This window comes from Lonchura striata, chromosome Z, assembly GCF_046129695.1.
Source record: "Lonchura striata isolate bLonStr1 chromosome Z, bLonStr1.mat, whole genome shotgun sequence".
Classification (NCBI taxonomy): domain Eukaryota; kingdom Metazoa; phylum Chordata; class Aves; order Passeriformes; family Estrildidae; genus Lonchura; species Lonchura striata.
In genome coordinates this window covers 37412580-37426122 of record NC_134642.1, presented here as the reverse complement: position 1 = coordinate 37426122, position 13543 = coordinate 37412580, and the positions used below count along the sequence as shown (strand labels likewise).

Below are 13543 nucleotides of genomic sequence, written 5' to 3'. Positions count from 1 at the left end.
CAGAGGATGAACTGAAATAAGACTAAACTTTCTGGAATAGACCAAGGATATCATTCACCAAAGGTAATTGAAAAGGTGATTCAAAGGTAATTCATTTTTGTGACTGAAAGTATTTTATTGAGGGGAAATGTGTATACAATTTATTGTGCTATTTCTAATTGTAGTGTGGACTTTAAAAAAAGGCTCTCAAATACTTTCAGGTCTATCCAACTGTGATTTAACTGATTGCCAGTGGTTATCCTGTGAGTGGTTCCTGAGAAAGGATTGTAGTACTGGGCCCTCTTTTTTACTTCACGTTCACATTTGCTCTTCTTACTCTCCACTAATAGGTAGCATAGATCAGTCAGTGTTAAAAGAGTTGCCTCCTGAGCTCCTGGCAGAAATTGAATCCACCATGCCACTTTGTGAACGTGTGAAAATGAACAAGCGCAAACGTAGCACAGTTAATGAGAAACCAAAATATGCTGAAATCAGTTCTGACGAAGATAATGACAGTGAAGAAGCTTTTGAATGTAAGTAGTACATAATTCTGTTCGTTAAGGTGAAAAAAGCTAATATTTTATTTTTACAAAAAGATACACTTTTTTGAAGCTGACTACCCTAAAATATACAGCCCCAAATTTGCTGTCCTGACAACTGCCTGGCCAAGAACCCTTGTCACTTTAAAAAGAAAAACTACTTGATTGCAATTTTTCATCCTGGATGAAAAACAATGAGTTGTTAAATTTATTTTCCTGATTACTGGAAACTGCTCCCTAGATTTTTTTTTTTTTTTTTTTTTTTTTTTTTTTTTTGCTTTCAGTTGTACCATAAAACATTTCTAAGTACTCAGATTAATGAAAATATCCTCTAAAGAAGCACAGAATTTGCATACAAGTGTACACAGAGAGAAATTTCACTAAATAACTTCTTGAATTATTCTTAGTTTAATTGATAAGAAAAGTAGAAGATCTCCTCTTGAACTTTTTCTGACATAATAAATTGAGAATCTTACTGCACAGAAGTTTCTTAAAATATTTCTCGTCATAGCTCTTGAAAAATATAAGTTACTCTTGATGAATTCTCAAAATACCATTTGCTGCTTCTACTATTCTTGAATTAACTGTTTTCAAAGGAAGAGAGGAAGCTTCTCTTTAGAGTTTTGTTGTGCAATTGAATAAAGTTCTTAGGAGAAAAAAAAAAGTTATTTGCCTCAAAGTTAAGAAGGCATTTCTTATTTGTTCATAGAAGTATGATTGGCTAGTTTCTATGGTTGTACAGTTAACCAGCACTGGAAATAAACTGTTAGAACAAAGTGAATCAGTTCAGTCTGAGTGGTGTAGCCATGCAGGGCTGCAGGAGAAGCCTGTTAGCCTGAGAAGCAATCTTGCTTATAGTGATGTTTTCCCCAAGTTTTGCACCTTTGTTTATAGAAACACCTTAATGAACTTTCATAAAATATAGTATTTTGGGGTTTAGTATTTCTTAAGGTCCAAAGGGGAAAGATTTGCTTGCTCTGCTAATTAGTATTTTTCAAATTTTCACACTGTGTTTTTGCCCATGAAAATTATAACACAGTTACCTTTGATCTTTATCAAAGAAGCTTAAAATAATGTCCTTGTGTTTGTTTGTTTTTCCTTTTAATTATAACTGAATAATGCTTCTCTGTGCATGAATGTGATGTCTTGAGATAAATTGTAATCAGACTAAATTTTGGGAAAGGATTAATGATGACTTGCTTCATTCAGGAATTCTATATTCTCTGTTTACCATATCATATCACCCTTATATAATGTTAATAATTTGGAACAGTGAATTAAAAAAATAAATTTACTAAGCAAAATTATTTAAGTTGGATGGGAATGGAGAGAATTGTAAACAATTTCAAATGCTTTAATCTATATATTAGCCATAGTGGCTGCTGAAGTTCTCAAATACAAAGTAGAACAAGTTAAGGAAAACTTTCACAATAATTATTTGCCTTGAGGATTTCTAATTTCACTATATCTGCTCAAGAGATCTGGCCATCATTCTAATCAATTCAGTGAGTTCATGTGGTTTAAAAATAAATTACAGTATTTCTTAAAGAATACTGTGGAACTGAATCAAGACAAAACTATCAAAAGTGAAGCATCTTTGGCAAATACACTTAATAGATTTGTATTGTTACAAATATATGTTTCTTAATTATTTTGTTTGCCATAAACTGAACTTTAAAAATATGAAATAGTGATTGGTATAGAAAAGGATAAGTTTCTTTGAATTTGATTAAGAAGGAACATGCCATTAAACTAAATAATGAGAAATTAAAGATTGATGAAGTCATTCTCTTACAGTAATTACTAAATGTGATATTGCATACATGTTTAGCAGAATTCAGTAGGAAATTGGGTGTTTGTATTCCAAATAGTATTTATTTATGTATAAAATCAATCCTAACTCTTGGAAAGTTATTAATGCTTACTTTTTTTGTCAATTTTATTGACTTCAAAATAAATATTGTAAACCAGTGATTGTGAATAGCTGCTCCAATATTCACATTATTTGTCCTGTAAAGCTAACAGAACTGTAACCCATTCTGTTTTGTCATACAGCATTGGTAAACTAGTCAATTTAAAATTCTGCCAGAAAGCAATATTGGAAGTTACTTTTCTTGTGGAGATGTAACTGGGGTCAGAATTCATCCTACAGAGCTTAGTGTTACAGATGATTTATAAACTGGGAAAAGGGCCATCTGCCTTCACCAAACACTGTCTCATAGGGCAAAGGAGTCACTTAAGATGTGTAAAGCCTTTCCCATAGAACTCTTACTCTCTTTTCCAGTACATTTACTCCAGGTATCATAGAATGGTTTGAGTTAGGTTTAGGAAGCAACCTTAAACATCATCTAATCCCAGCCTCCATGACATGGGCAGGAATGCCCCACTAGTCCAGGTTGCTCAGGGCCCTGTCCAGCCTGGTCTTGAACATTTCCAGGCATATTGCATCCATAGCTGCACTGGGCAACATGCTCACTGCCTCACCACCCTCACATAAAGATTTTCTTTCTGATCTCTAATCTAAACCTGTTCTCTTGCAGTTTAAACTCATTACTCCTTGTCCTAGGACTCCATGTTCTTGTGAAAGAGTTCACACAGGCTAACCTTTAGAGCCTGTCACAATCCCTCCCTTCTGAATAGCATTCATTTCCTCCAGTGCACCAGCTCTGTGTCACCTGCAGCTTACTGAGGGTGCTCTCAGTCTCACTGTCAGTGTCACCAGGATGTTAGAGTGCTGGTCTCAGCACCCACCCCTGAGGGACACCACTTGTCATTGGTCTCCATCTGGCCATCAAGCCATTCACCACACGCTTTGAGTGTGGCCATCCAGCCAATTTCCTACCCACTGAGTGGTCCCAGATGGCTCACCAATTCTTCAGTCACAGTTAACTCTCTCAACCGTTTTAGACAGTGCTAGTACCTCTGCCATCTTGAACATGACTATTGCTTTTCCAGAAGGAAGTCTGTTCCAGATGCATTAAATCTTGAAACTGGAACTGAGTTATTATATTTAAGACTTGGACCACCTCTATTACATTTTTGGAATTTGAAACCTCTAGGGTTCATTGCAAAACCGAAGTGTTCCCTTAGGGGTTATTTTTATTAGTTCTGATCATAGGCTGACTACTGATTATAACCTAGTATGTTTCCTACATTTCTTAATAAATGGTTTGTGGTAAGACTTCAGTTCCAGTTCTGTATAAATACTTTGAGCCATTTTGCTCAGAAAGAGTCTTATATACAGTCACACCAAGGAGACTTTGGTAGAGACACCCAATATCAGGACTGTTATATGTAGGTCCAGAAGCAGCCAACTGGCAATAAACACTGCCACTCTGGAATGTGATATTTGGAAGTGTTGTGATCTTTGCAGTACAGTCTGTGTAAGATATCTCTTTGGCAGCTCAGTTAGCTGATTATGTTAAAAATTTGAAAGTTGGCTGATTTCATGGAGAAAGCTACCTCCTTATCCAATTCCTTTCATTTAAAACTGAGCACTGTCAACTTCAAAACATGCAAGACTTTCTCTCAAAGTAACAGAAAACTGTCATTCTGCTCCCCCATTTTATTTCCACCAAATCCTTATACAATATTTACTCCAACTTCTTCAACATTCACTTTTGCTAGGCTTTTTGGTCCTGCATGAAAATTATTGAGAATAATTATCTGTGATAAAGGCTTACTTTTTGACCCAGAATTGTGACTCCAGCTTTCTCCTTTACACAAATTTCCTGCAGTATATATCAAGAAAAAATTTTAGTTGTCTTGGCAAAACAGAATATCTTTTAGAAAATAGATTACCAAGTCTCACTGGAACTCACTGGTGTGTTAGATGCATAAGGCAGTCACTGAATTGGAATATGGACACCCAGTAACAATTACAGTTTAGATAACTGAGGAAATTATCTATGTATTCTCTTATAAAAAGTTGAAACTTATTTTAATTTCTTCAACTTTGTTTAATCTGCTTTTAAAAATGCAAATGTCCTGTAAATTCATATTTTTAAATGCTTTCTGGTATCTGTGCCAATTTAGCACAGTTTTTCTGTAATTCAAAAGAAAACATTAAAATAAGTAATCCATAACAGTTGTATCTGATAACTTAGTTGTCCATTTGATTTAGAGAACAGCTATACAAGACTGTTGGACTTGAAATCATAGAATTATTTAGGACCTTTATGATCATCAAGTCCAATCTACAACTAATGCAAACTCCACTACTAGACCATGTCCCTAAGCCCTACATAAACACATCTTTCAAATATTTTAAAATGTTTGATTTTGAACTATTAACGGTGTAAATTTTGTGAAAATGCATTTATTTCTAGCTTCTCGTAAGAGACACAAAAAGGATAGAGATGAAGCTTGGGAGTATGAAGAACATGACAGGAGAAGTTCCGGTGACCATAGGAAAAGTGGTCATTACCATGAAGGAAGGAGGATTTCTGGTAGTGGCCGTTACCGTAATCGCAGTCCCGATGACTCTGATATGGATGATTATTCTCCTCCTCCTAGCCTCAGCGAGGGTAACTGATCACTATAAGGATTTAATTTTATTCCATACTACTAGTGATTTTTTAAATGGATATGTTAAATATTTTAAAGTGGACATCATTGCATGCAATATTGAGTACGAGTTTAAGAAATGTAAATAATCCTTTCTTGAATTTTTAAGAAAGTGTTTGTTTTACTCCTTATTCTCTTAATTAGTGGCTAGAAAAATGAAGAAGAAAGAAAAACAAAAGAAGAGGAAAGCTTATGAACCTAAACTAACACCTGAAGGTAATTTTAGAAGATTTATTTCCTACAGTTTGTATTTTCTGCTTTGTATTTAAGATAATTGTTTATTAATTTACCTTTATTCCCCAGAAATGATGGATTCTTCAACCTTCAAAAGATTTACTGCTTCAATAGAGAATATTTTGGAAAATCTGGAAGACATGGATTTCACAGCTTTTGGTAATATATCATAAATTTTAAAAATGCTTACCCCAGTTAGAAACCTGAGAAAAAAACTGTGTTGGTAGTTTTGAACTTCCTTCATGGTGACTTAATTTCATGTGGGAAATTGGTAGAGCCCACTAGATTTATACGGTTTCCACCTTCAGTGGTGGCCTTTATGTTTCCAGTTTCACTTGCTGCTGCCTGAAGAAGATCCTTCTTCTGCCTCTCTGCAGAATCCAAAAGGGGGATAAATCATAATCAATTGTAGAAAGGATACTTCTTTGGAATGTCATTAGGGTGTTATCTTCTGTCAAGCATGTAAACACGATGGTTCTCCTGCTAGCAATGTCTCATGCACATAACTACACATCGGCTACTTGCAGATACAATTATTCAATTCAGACAACAGAATCCTTGTGTATTTATGGCTAAGACACTGAATCACCTATTTCAGTGGAAAAACAGCCTCCTTAACTAAGTGTCTAAAGAAGTAGTTCATGTTGCCAAAGGTAACTTTCTTTTGAAATGGATAATGGAGTAGTCATTAATTTTTTTCCCTTTCGTCTTTGTCACAAGACTAAAACAAGGGGAGGGGCATAGTGAACAAGTTTATATAGTTTTTAAAGCCACAGTGTATGCAACCTTGAACTTAGGAGTGAAGTAATTGGATCTTTTTGTGTCTAGTAACATGGTTTTTGTTATATATATATATTTAAATACAGTTAAGACTCAGATCATCTCAAGTTGCTTAATTTCTCATCTATTGCTCTTGCCTAGATTTAGACTTCAGGGGTACAATAGTTTAAGATTTGTTCTACTGAACTGAAAATTATGGCAGAAGTACTGCAATAAATGGAATTTGGTATTTTAAAAATCTTTAGTTTGTGACTTTCAGAAGTCTTAAGAGCCTAAAATGCCTCATTTTAGATTCCTAAATGGTATTTCAGAACCAGTCATACTTAACCAGTATTCATTGTTTCAAGCAAAAGGTGTCATTATCAGTCCTTATTGGATTCTAATTATTTGGAACCATTAGATTATTTGGACAGTCAGCTGTTTTTTTTAGTTAGCATTTTCATATGGAATAAAAAATACTAATTTCCTAGAAGTCTTATTACAAATAGAATTGTTAATTTTTCTATTTTTTTTTAAGGTGATGATGATGAGATTCCGCAGGAATTGCTACTGGGCAAACATCAGCTTAGTGAGTTGGGTAGTGAATCTGCAAAAATCAAGGCAATGGGCATTATGGACAAGGTACTTCTTCATAATCTAGCTATTTTTTGAACATAAAATATTCACTAACGTAGAAAAACTTAATTTTCTGTAATGCCATTCTACCCTCTTCAAGGGCGCAGAGAGCAGAAGAGCAGCTGGGCTTCTGTTCACTTACCTGAAGTGCTTAGGAAGTTACAGTATCCTGACTGTTACTCTTTCTAAAGCTGAGACATTTTTGTTGAAAGGTCCTCCTCTGTGTCCTGCTCTTCCCCAGTCAGTTCAAGGAACTTTTGTTGGTGCAAATTTGTTAATGTCTCACCTCTAGAAACAGTGTTCTTGATTTCCTTTTATCTTCCTGGAGCTCTTGGCTTCGGGCAGTCTTATGTTAAACTCTTTTCCTGCTCTTGATCACTTATATTTGTGGAGTGTCTGTGAAACCACATACTATTATAATTACTCTGGACTATTTCAAATTTACGTAACCCAAACTTTACCTAGTCCTCCTGGATTTTCCTTTCATTTCCCTACCTACCTTTGTAGTTTGTGGGTGGCATGATCATTTCTCTTTCCTGATCATTCTCATCCTTAACCTCTGTTCCACATTTTTCATACATACATACATGTCTATATAAAATCAATTTTGTTGCTTCCAATGGTGAATAGTATCCAGATGAGAGGAAACTGGCTCTCCTTAAGGTCAACATATTCCACAAATTATTTAATCAGACTTATACAGAAGATCAGTGAGTTCAGTTTACTTTTTTCAACATGCTACTTCTTTGAAGTTAACACTAGTATTAAGAATACATTTCCCTTTTAGTATCTTTCAAATATCAGGGAATTAATTTCTGCTTGTTCATGCAGTATGGATTTTCTCATAAGAAAGCTCTATATGGTCAGTTAGAATTTGTAGATCATACATGAATTTGGTAAATTTATATTTTTAGAAGGAAATAACTACACAACATTAGTGACAGGCAATTTTAAAATTTATTTCTGTGGGTTTTGCTCATTGAAAATGAAGTTTAATTGCAATCCAAGAATATGTTTTGCCTGTTTCCATTATAGTATCTGCATTCTCTTTATGCCAAATTGCTTACAGTTGAAATAATTCAGATTGTACAAGTTCTGTCATTCATTCCTCAATGTTCTTTTCAGCAATTTGGAATAATTTCTATTCCTGCAGTTATTTGACATGTTTCTTTATTTGTTTTAGCTCTCAACAGAAAAAACAGTAAAAGTTCTGAATATTTTGGAGAAGAATATTCAAGATGGATCAAAGCTTTCAACTTTACTTAACCATGTAAGTTTGAAATTTCATAATTTCACATCATTGTGCAGAATAGTTTTCTTCACTTGAGTCCTATTTAGTGATAGATTCAAATACTCTATATGTGTGTGAAAGGGATTTCTGATACGTCTGTGATTGAGTTTGCCAAATTTTAATACTTGAGGCAAAATTCGATTGTATTTTTTCAATACTAATCATGTTTTACTATAGTAGTGACAACTAACAGATGTATTGGGAGCAACTATATTTTCTTTTGTTTCATTTTAGATATTATAGTAATCCTGAAATATTCATGGTAATTCTGGTGTAATTTGCATTGTTGGACATTTCTTTGCTATGTGTCCATAAAACCTCCTTACAAAATGGAAGAGATACTGCAGTTTTCATGTAGAGTCTTATCTTTCTCCTGAGCATTAAGGAGGAAGTTTAAGGTTTAGAGTGTTCTTACACTATGAAGTGACATTGTCAATGTAAATAAAATTAACAGGAAGTTTAATATTTTAGGATGGGATTTTATTCCTAGTATACCTAAAACTGCTCAAAGATTTTGAGGTTTTATGAGATTGGTGTTCCATATTTCACATTTAATGTATTTATTTATACGCTCTCTATTCAAAGCAATATTGCAGCAAGATTAGAATTGAGTTTTACAGAAAAAAACTCTTAATCTGTATAAATAAGAGAGTAGTGATTTATATCAGAAAGGAAGAATTTGAACTTGCACATGAAAACCAGACATTAGATAGTTTGTAGGGGTTTCAGAGTTTCAGTATATGGTTCTCAATGTCTTAGGCAATACAAAAAATGCATAAAAAGGAAGTACTGGTTTACTTAGTTTACTTCATTGTGATGAAGTCTTTATGCTGATGATTTTAAAGTGATATTTTTCTTTTAGTTTTTTGAAATAGAACTCAAAATTATTAAGTTAATTAAATTGTCCATTGCTTGCAATTCAGAAACAAACTTGGATTCAAAAAAAGAACCTTAAAAAAAAACCAAACAACTTTTAGATTTTCTTAAAATGATTAAAATTTATTTGAATAATTGTGGCAAAGAAGGTCTCTTCTAAGAGGTAAGGTTGCTACTTTTACGGAGCAGGGAAGATATCTTACCTCCATGTCAGTATACTTTTCAGAGGCAGAGGGTGCTTTAATATTTTCACCAACCTCTGATCTTTACTAGGAAAGCCAACAGTATTGAAGTGTGGTGTCATATAGGTGGTAAAGACCCTTTTTCTCTGGAGGCTCTGTCTGTACCAGAGAAACTATGAGAAATTCTCACTAGCTTTGGTGTAATAATGCTATTACAATATTTAAGTAGTGCTGGATGTCAGCACTCATGTATTTTACCTCATGTATTGGTTACCTCATATAAACACAGTAATACAGAGTCTCAGTATCGTATGGTGAACTAAATGGACATATTTGATAAAGAGGTTGATAGTAGGCAGGTTGGTCTATGAAGCAAAAAAAAATTTGTGTACTTACATTCCACTTTCATGGGCTTGGAACAATCTTTTTGTATAAGAATTCCCTCTAGTGGCAGAAATCAAATGGATCAAAGCAGCAACTAGTACCACTGAAGAAAACGCTGGATTAAGGAATTAGATTTTGCTTAATGTACATGGCTCTTAAATAGGGCATGCAGCAGTCTTCCCTCATAGTGCTTCCCAATGAGACACAGAAACCTTCTTTGTGTTCCAATAGAATACAGAATACAGGACTTTGAAGACCCGTAGCTTAGAGAGACATTACAAACTTGTTGCTAGTAAAACAAATATTACATTCTTTTTAAAAGAAATTATTGTAAAGGAAATACAGTATTTTACACATGAATGTATGTAAGCATATTTAAGTAATGTTATTTTATTTTACTTGGTGAGAATAAAAATTTGATTTCTTGTTCATACTCTGCTGTTTCTCTTGCCTGTTGCAGAATAATGACACTGAAGATGAGGAGAGATTATGGCGAGATCTTATTATGGAAAGAGTGACAAAATCTGCTGATGCTTGTCTTACTGCTATCAATATTATGACATCACCAAATATGCCTAAAGCTGTATATATTGAGGACGTAATAGAAAGAGTTATTCAGTACACAAAATTTCATTTGCAGAACACTCTCTATCCTCAATATGATCCTGTGTATAGAGTGGATCCTCATGGTGGTTAGTATACTAAGAAATCTTTCCTTATTAAAAGCTATAAAAAGTTAATCTACTGTATGTTGGTGTAAATGACTTTTTGGAATAAGATTTTTGTATGCAGCTTTTATACTGATAGAACTTTCTTATCACATACAGTATCCTGAATTAATGCACTGTTAGTGTGAGGATGATGGAAATAGAGTGAAAAAACAATTAAATGTGTCATCTGAAGAACTTAGTCATATAGCACCTTGGTTTACTGTAATAATGTCAGTGTAACCAATGTATTTAGACTGAGGTATTTAGAAGTTTGAACTTTTATGTATAGTTATTATGTCTTGAAATAAGTGATTTCATACTAATATGAAATACAACTAGCCATGTATATAATTTGTTTCAAGGAAAATTGTTTCACTTCTAGCCTTTTGTTTTCATGTACATACCTACAGACACATGGCTCAAAATTCAAGATCTTTTCTAAAAATCTCAGGTCCAGTATTTAGAGTAATTATGAAAAATATTTATCATGTGAAATTGTTGCTTTCAAACTGGTGCTACTGAGTAGTTTTTCTAAATTGCTTTTGCAAATCTGTAGTCATGCAGTTGTTTCACGGGCTCTTTGTGAGAAAGATCATCTTTCTAATATTTGAAACACTGAAATTATTTTATTTTCTAGGTGGTGTTTTAAGTTCGAAAGCAAAACGTGCCAAGTGTTCCACCCACAAGCAAAGAGTTATAGTTATGTTGTATAACAAAGTTTGTGACATTGTCAGCAGCCTGTCAGAGTTGCTGGAGATACAGCTTCTCACTGATACAACTATTCTTCAGGTAGGTTTTTTTAGAATTCCTGTCCAAAAATGTTAGCTTTGCTTTTCTAGAGTAAATGTGAAGTATAATTGTCTCAGTGACATGAAGTTTGAAAGTACAAGCTTTTGAATTCTTAATATCGGTGTGACTAGTTTGTTGTGCAGTATGTCATTTGCGTCTTCTCTTCTGCACTTCAGAAAAGTTTAACCTGATTGTATTGAGGTATAGAGTAGTAGAACCATTTACACTGGAAAAGACCCTTAAGAACATGAAGTCTAAACTGCAAAGTGCACCACTAAACCATGTCCTTAAGCATCCTATCTACATGTCTTTCAAATATCTATGGGCATGTTGGCTGAACTGCTTCCATGAGCACTTTAAATCCAATCTAAACCATCCCTGGCACAACTCACGGCCCATTTCCTTTGTCTTGTCACTTGTTAGTTGGGAGAAGAGACCAGTCTCACTTGGCTACACACTCCTTTCAGGGTGTTGTAGAGGACTGTAAGGCCTGCCTCGGAGCCTCCTCTCCTCCACACTAAAAAGTCTGATACTCCTCAGCCACTCCTCATAAGAGCAGTGTCTTAATTTAATAACTTTATTTGCAAATAACATTAAGTAATTGTTGAATGCCTTACCTGCTGAATGAATAACAACTTGAGAAACTGTGTTAAGTACCAGTATGTTAGTCCTATATACTTAAAATAACTTCTGTCCATTGATAGGTATCATCGATGGGAATAACACCTTTCTTTGTAGAAAATGTCAGTGAGCTACAGTTATGTGCCATCAAATTAGTGACTGCAGTAAGTACTTTCCAATTTGTGGGTTCTTGTGCCTGTCCTGCTGAGATTTCTTAGAGCATTTACATAGGCTGTGTTTCCTCTCTATTAGAGAATTGGAGTGTAGAATTAGTGCTATTCTTGCATGTTTTTACAGTTTGATATAATATGGAAATAGTGTTGTATCTGCCTGAGCTGCCCCTATTTGCTGAGTACTATATAGAAGGAAATATTATACTGTTTGACTTTCCAATATAATGTGTTATACCATTGACAAAATTATTTTAAATGGAAGACATTTTCAAGACCTATTACACATTTATGTTATATAAAGATTTTTTTAAAATTTCTATTTGGAAAAGTTTTAATGTATAATTTACAGAAATGCTCGCATTGAGAAAGCAACTCATTAACAATAAGGTGAATTGTAATTTATTGAAGTGTCATGTGAAGTGTATGCTGTCGTATAATTATTTACAATATATTTTAAAAGCTATGTTTTGTGTAACAATAAATCATTGTCTAATAATCCTGTAAATATTAAATAGGTGTTCTCCCGGTATGAAAAACACAGACAGTTAATATTAGAAGAAATTTTCACTTCCCTTGCACGACTGCCAACTAGCAAGAGGAGTTTGAGAAACTTCAGGTAACTTCTGATGTAAATTAATAACTTGTAGACTATAGTTTTTTGCAGGTTGAGATTTCAAAACAAATTGTTTGACAAAAGTTTGTAATAATTGCTCAATTTTATGCTATCACTTTAGTGCCTACTTGCAAAAATAATTGAAACATTATTTTTCTCACTAAGAATGTGAATGAGTTTAATGTTAATGTGTGTTGAGGATTACTTTTTGTGGGTCAGTTCTTTAATTCTGTTTGTATGGAATTACATAATTTCTTCATTGCTAAATCTGGCTGAATTGCTTTAAGGATACACTCAGAGCACTCTTTTCAGGAAGGGAATCAGTTTCATATCTATATCCACTAATATGTCAGAGTTTACCACCTTTAGATGTTGTTAAGTGTAGCAATAAGGTGGTGTTAGTGTGTGTATGCACAGTAAACTCATACTATTTCTGAGGTTACATCAGGGAGAAACATAGTCTTCTTATCAACTTAAGACAGTTGCCTGATTAAGTTCATAGTATGCAATGCTTCTGCAGATTATTGTAGGTGTAGCCCTTGTCAAAGTTACTGTAGGTCATGGTCATTATTTTCGCTTTTCTGAAGGTCCTATACATTTCACATACATTAAACACTACATAAAAAATATTACAGCAATAGTTTGGTGTATTTTGTTGCATTGTATTGGAGAGAACATGATATTATACATAATAACTTTATTATTAAGTATTTTAACAGGTAGATGTTTGTTTTATTAAATATTCCTGTAGCTGCTTCAGCCAGTGAACTGTGTGTTGTTTCAGTTCATCTCTTCTGTGCAAGAAACAATACTTACTGGTTTTGTTAGTCAAATGTTACACTGCATAAAAAGAAGCAAATTAATAGATTAATGTCTGGAATGTGGATTTCTAGCTGTGAAATATCCACCTTTCAATTAATTTTTGAAAGATACTATTTAGGAGCAAAAATTTTTCTTGTATTTTGTCCTTTTTGTTTACTTCTAGTGTAAAAACTGTCTTTTGTTTTTAACAGGTTAAACAGCAGTGACACTGATGGAGAGCCTATGTACATTCAGATGGTAACAGCACTAGTTCTGCAACTTATTCAGTGTGTGGTGCACTTACCAACAGCAGAAAAGGATTCTAATTCAGAGGAGGAATCAAACAAGAAAGTAAGATATTTTTAAAAGCCTTTTTTTATGTATATGTGC

General features: G+C 33.8%; 1 protein-coding gene across 5 annotated transcripts in view; it reads left to right on the top strand.

Annotated features, from left to right (window-relative positions):
- Positions 1-13543, top strand: part of NIPBL (NIPBL cohesin loading factor) — a 148735-nt gene that overhangs the window by 106309 nt on the left and 28883 nt on the right. For all 5 annotated transcript variants that reach the window (XM_077790267.1, XM_021551742.3, XM_021551725.3 and 2 more), the window contains 11 exons: positions 330-512; positions 4847-5044; positions 5229-5300; positions 5388-5477; positions 6616-6719; positions 7897-7983; positions 9907-10138; positions 10794-10945; positions 11650-11730; positions 12255-12355; positions 13366-13504. In XM_077790267.1, the coding sequence (XP_077646393.1) occupies positions 330-512; positions 4847-5044; positions 5229-5300; positions 5388-5477; positions 6616-6719; positions 7897-7983; positions 9907-10138; positions 10794-10945; positions 11650-11730; positions 12255-12355; positions 13366-13504 (1439 nt within the window). The remainder of the gene's footprint in view (positions 1-329; positions 513-4846; positions 5045-5228; positions 5301-5387; positions 5478-6615; positions 6720-7896; positions 7984-9906; positions 10139-10793; positions 10946-11649; positions 11731-12254; positions 12356-13365; positions 13505-13543) is intronic.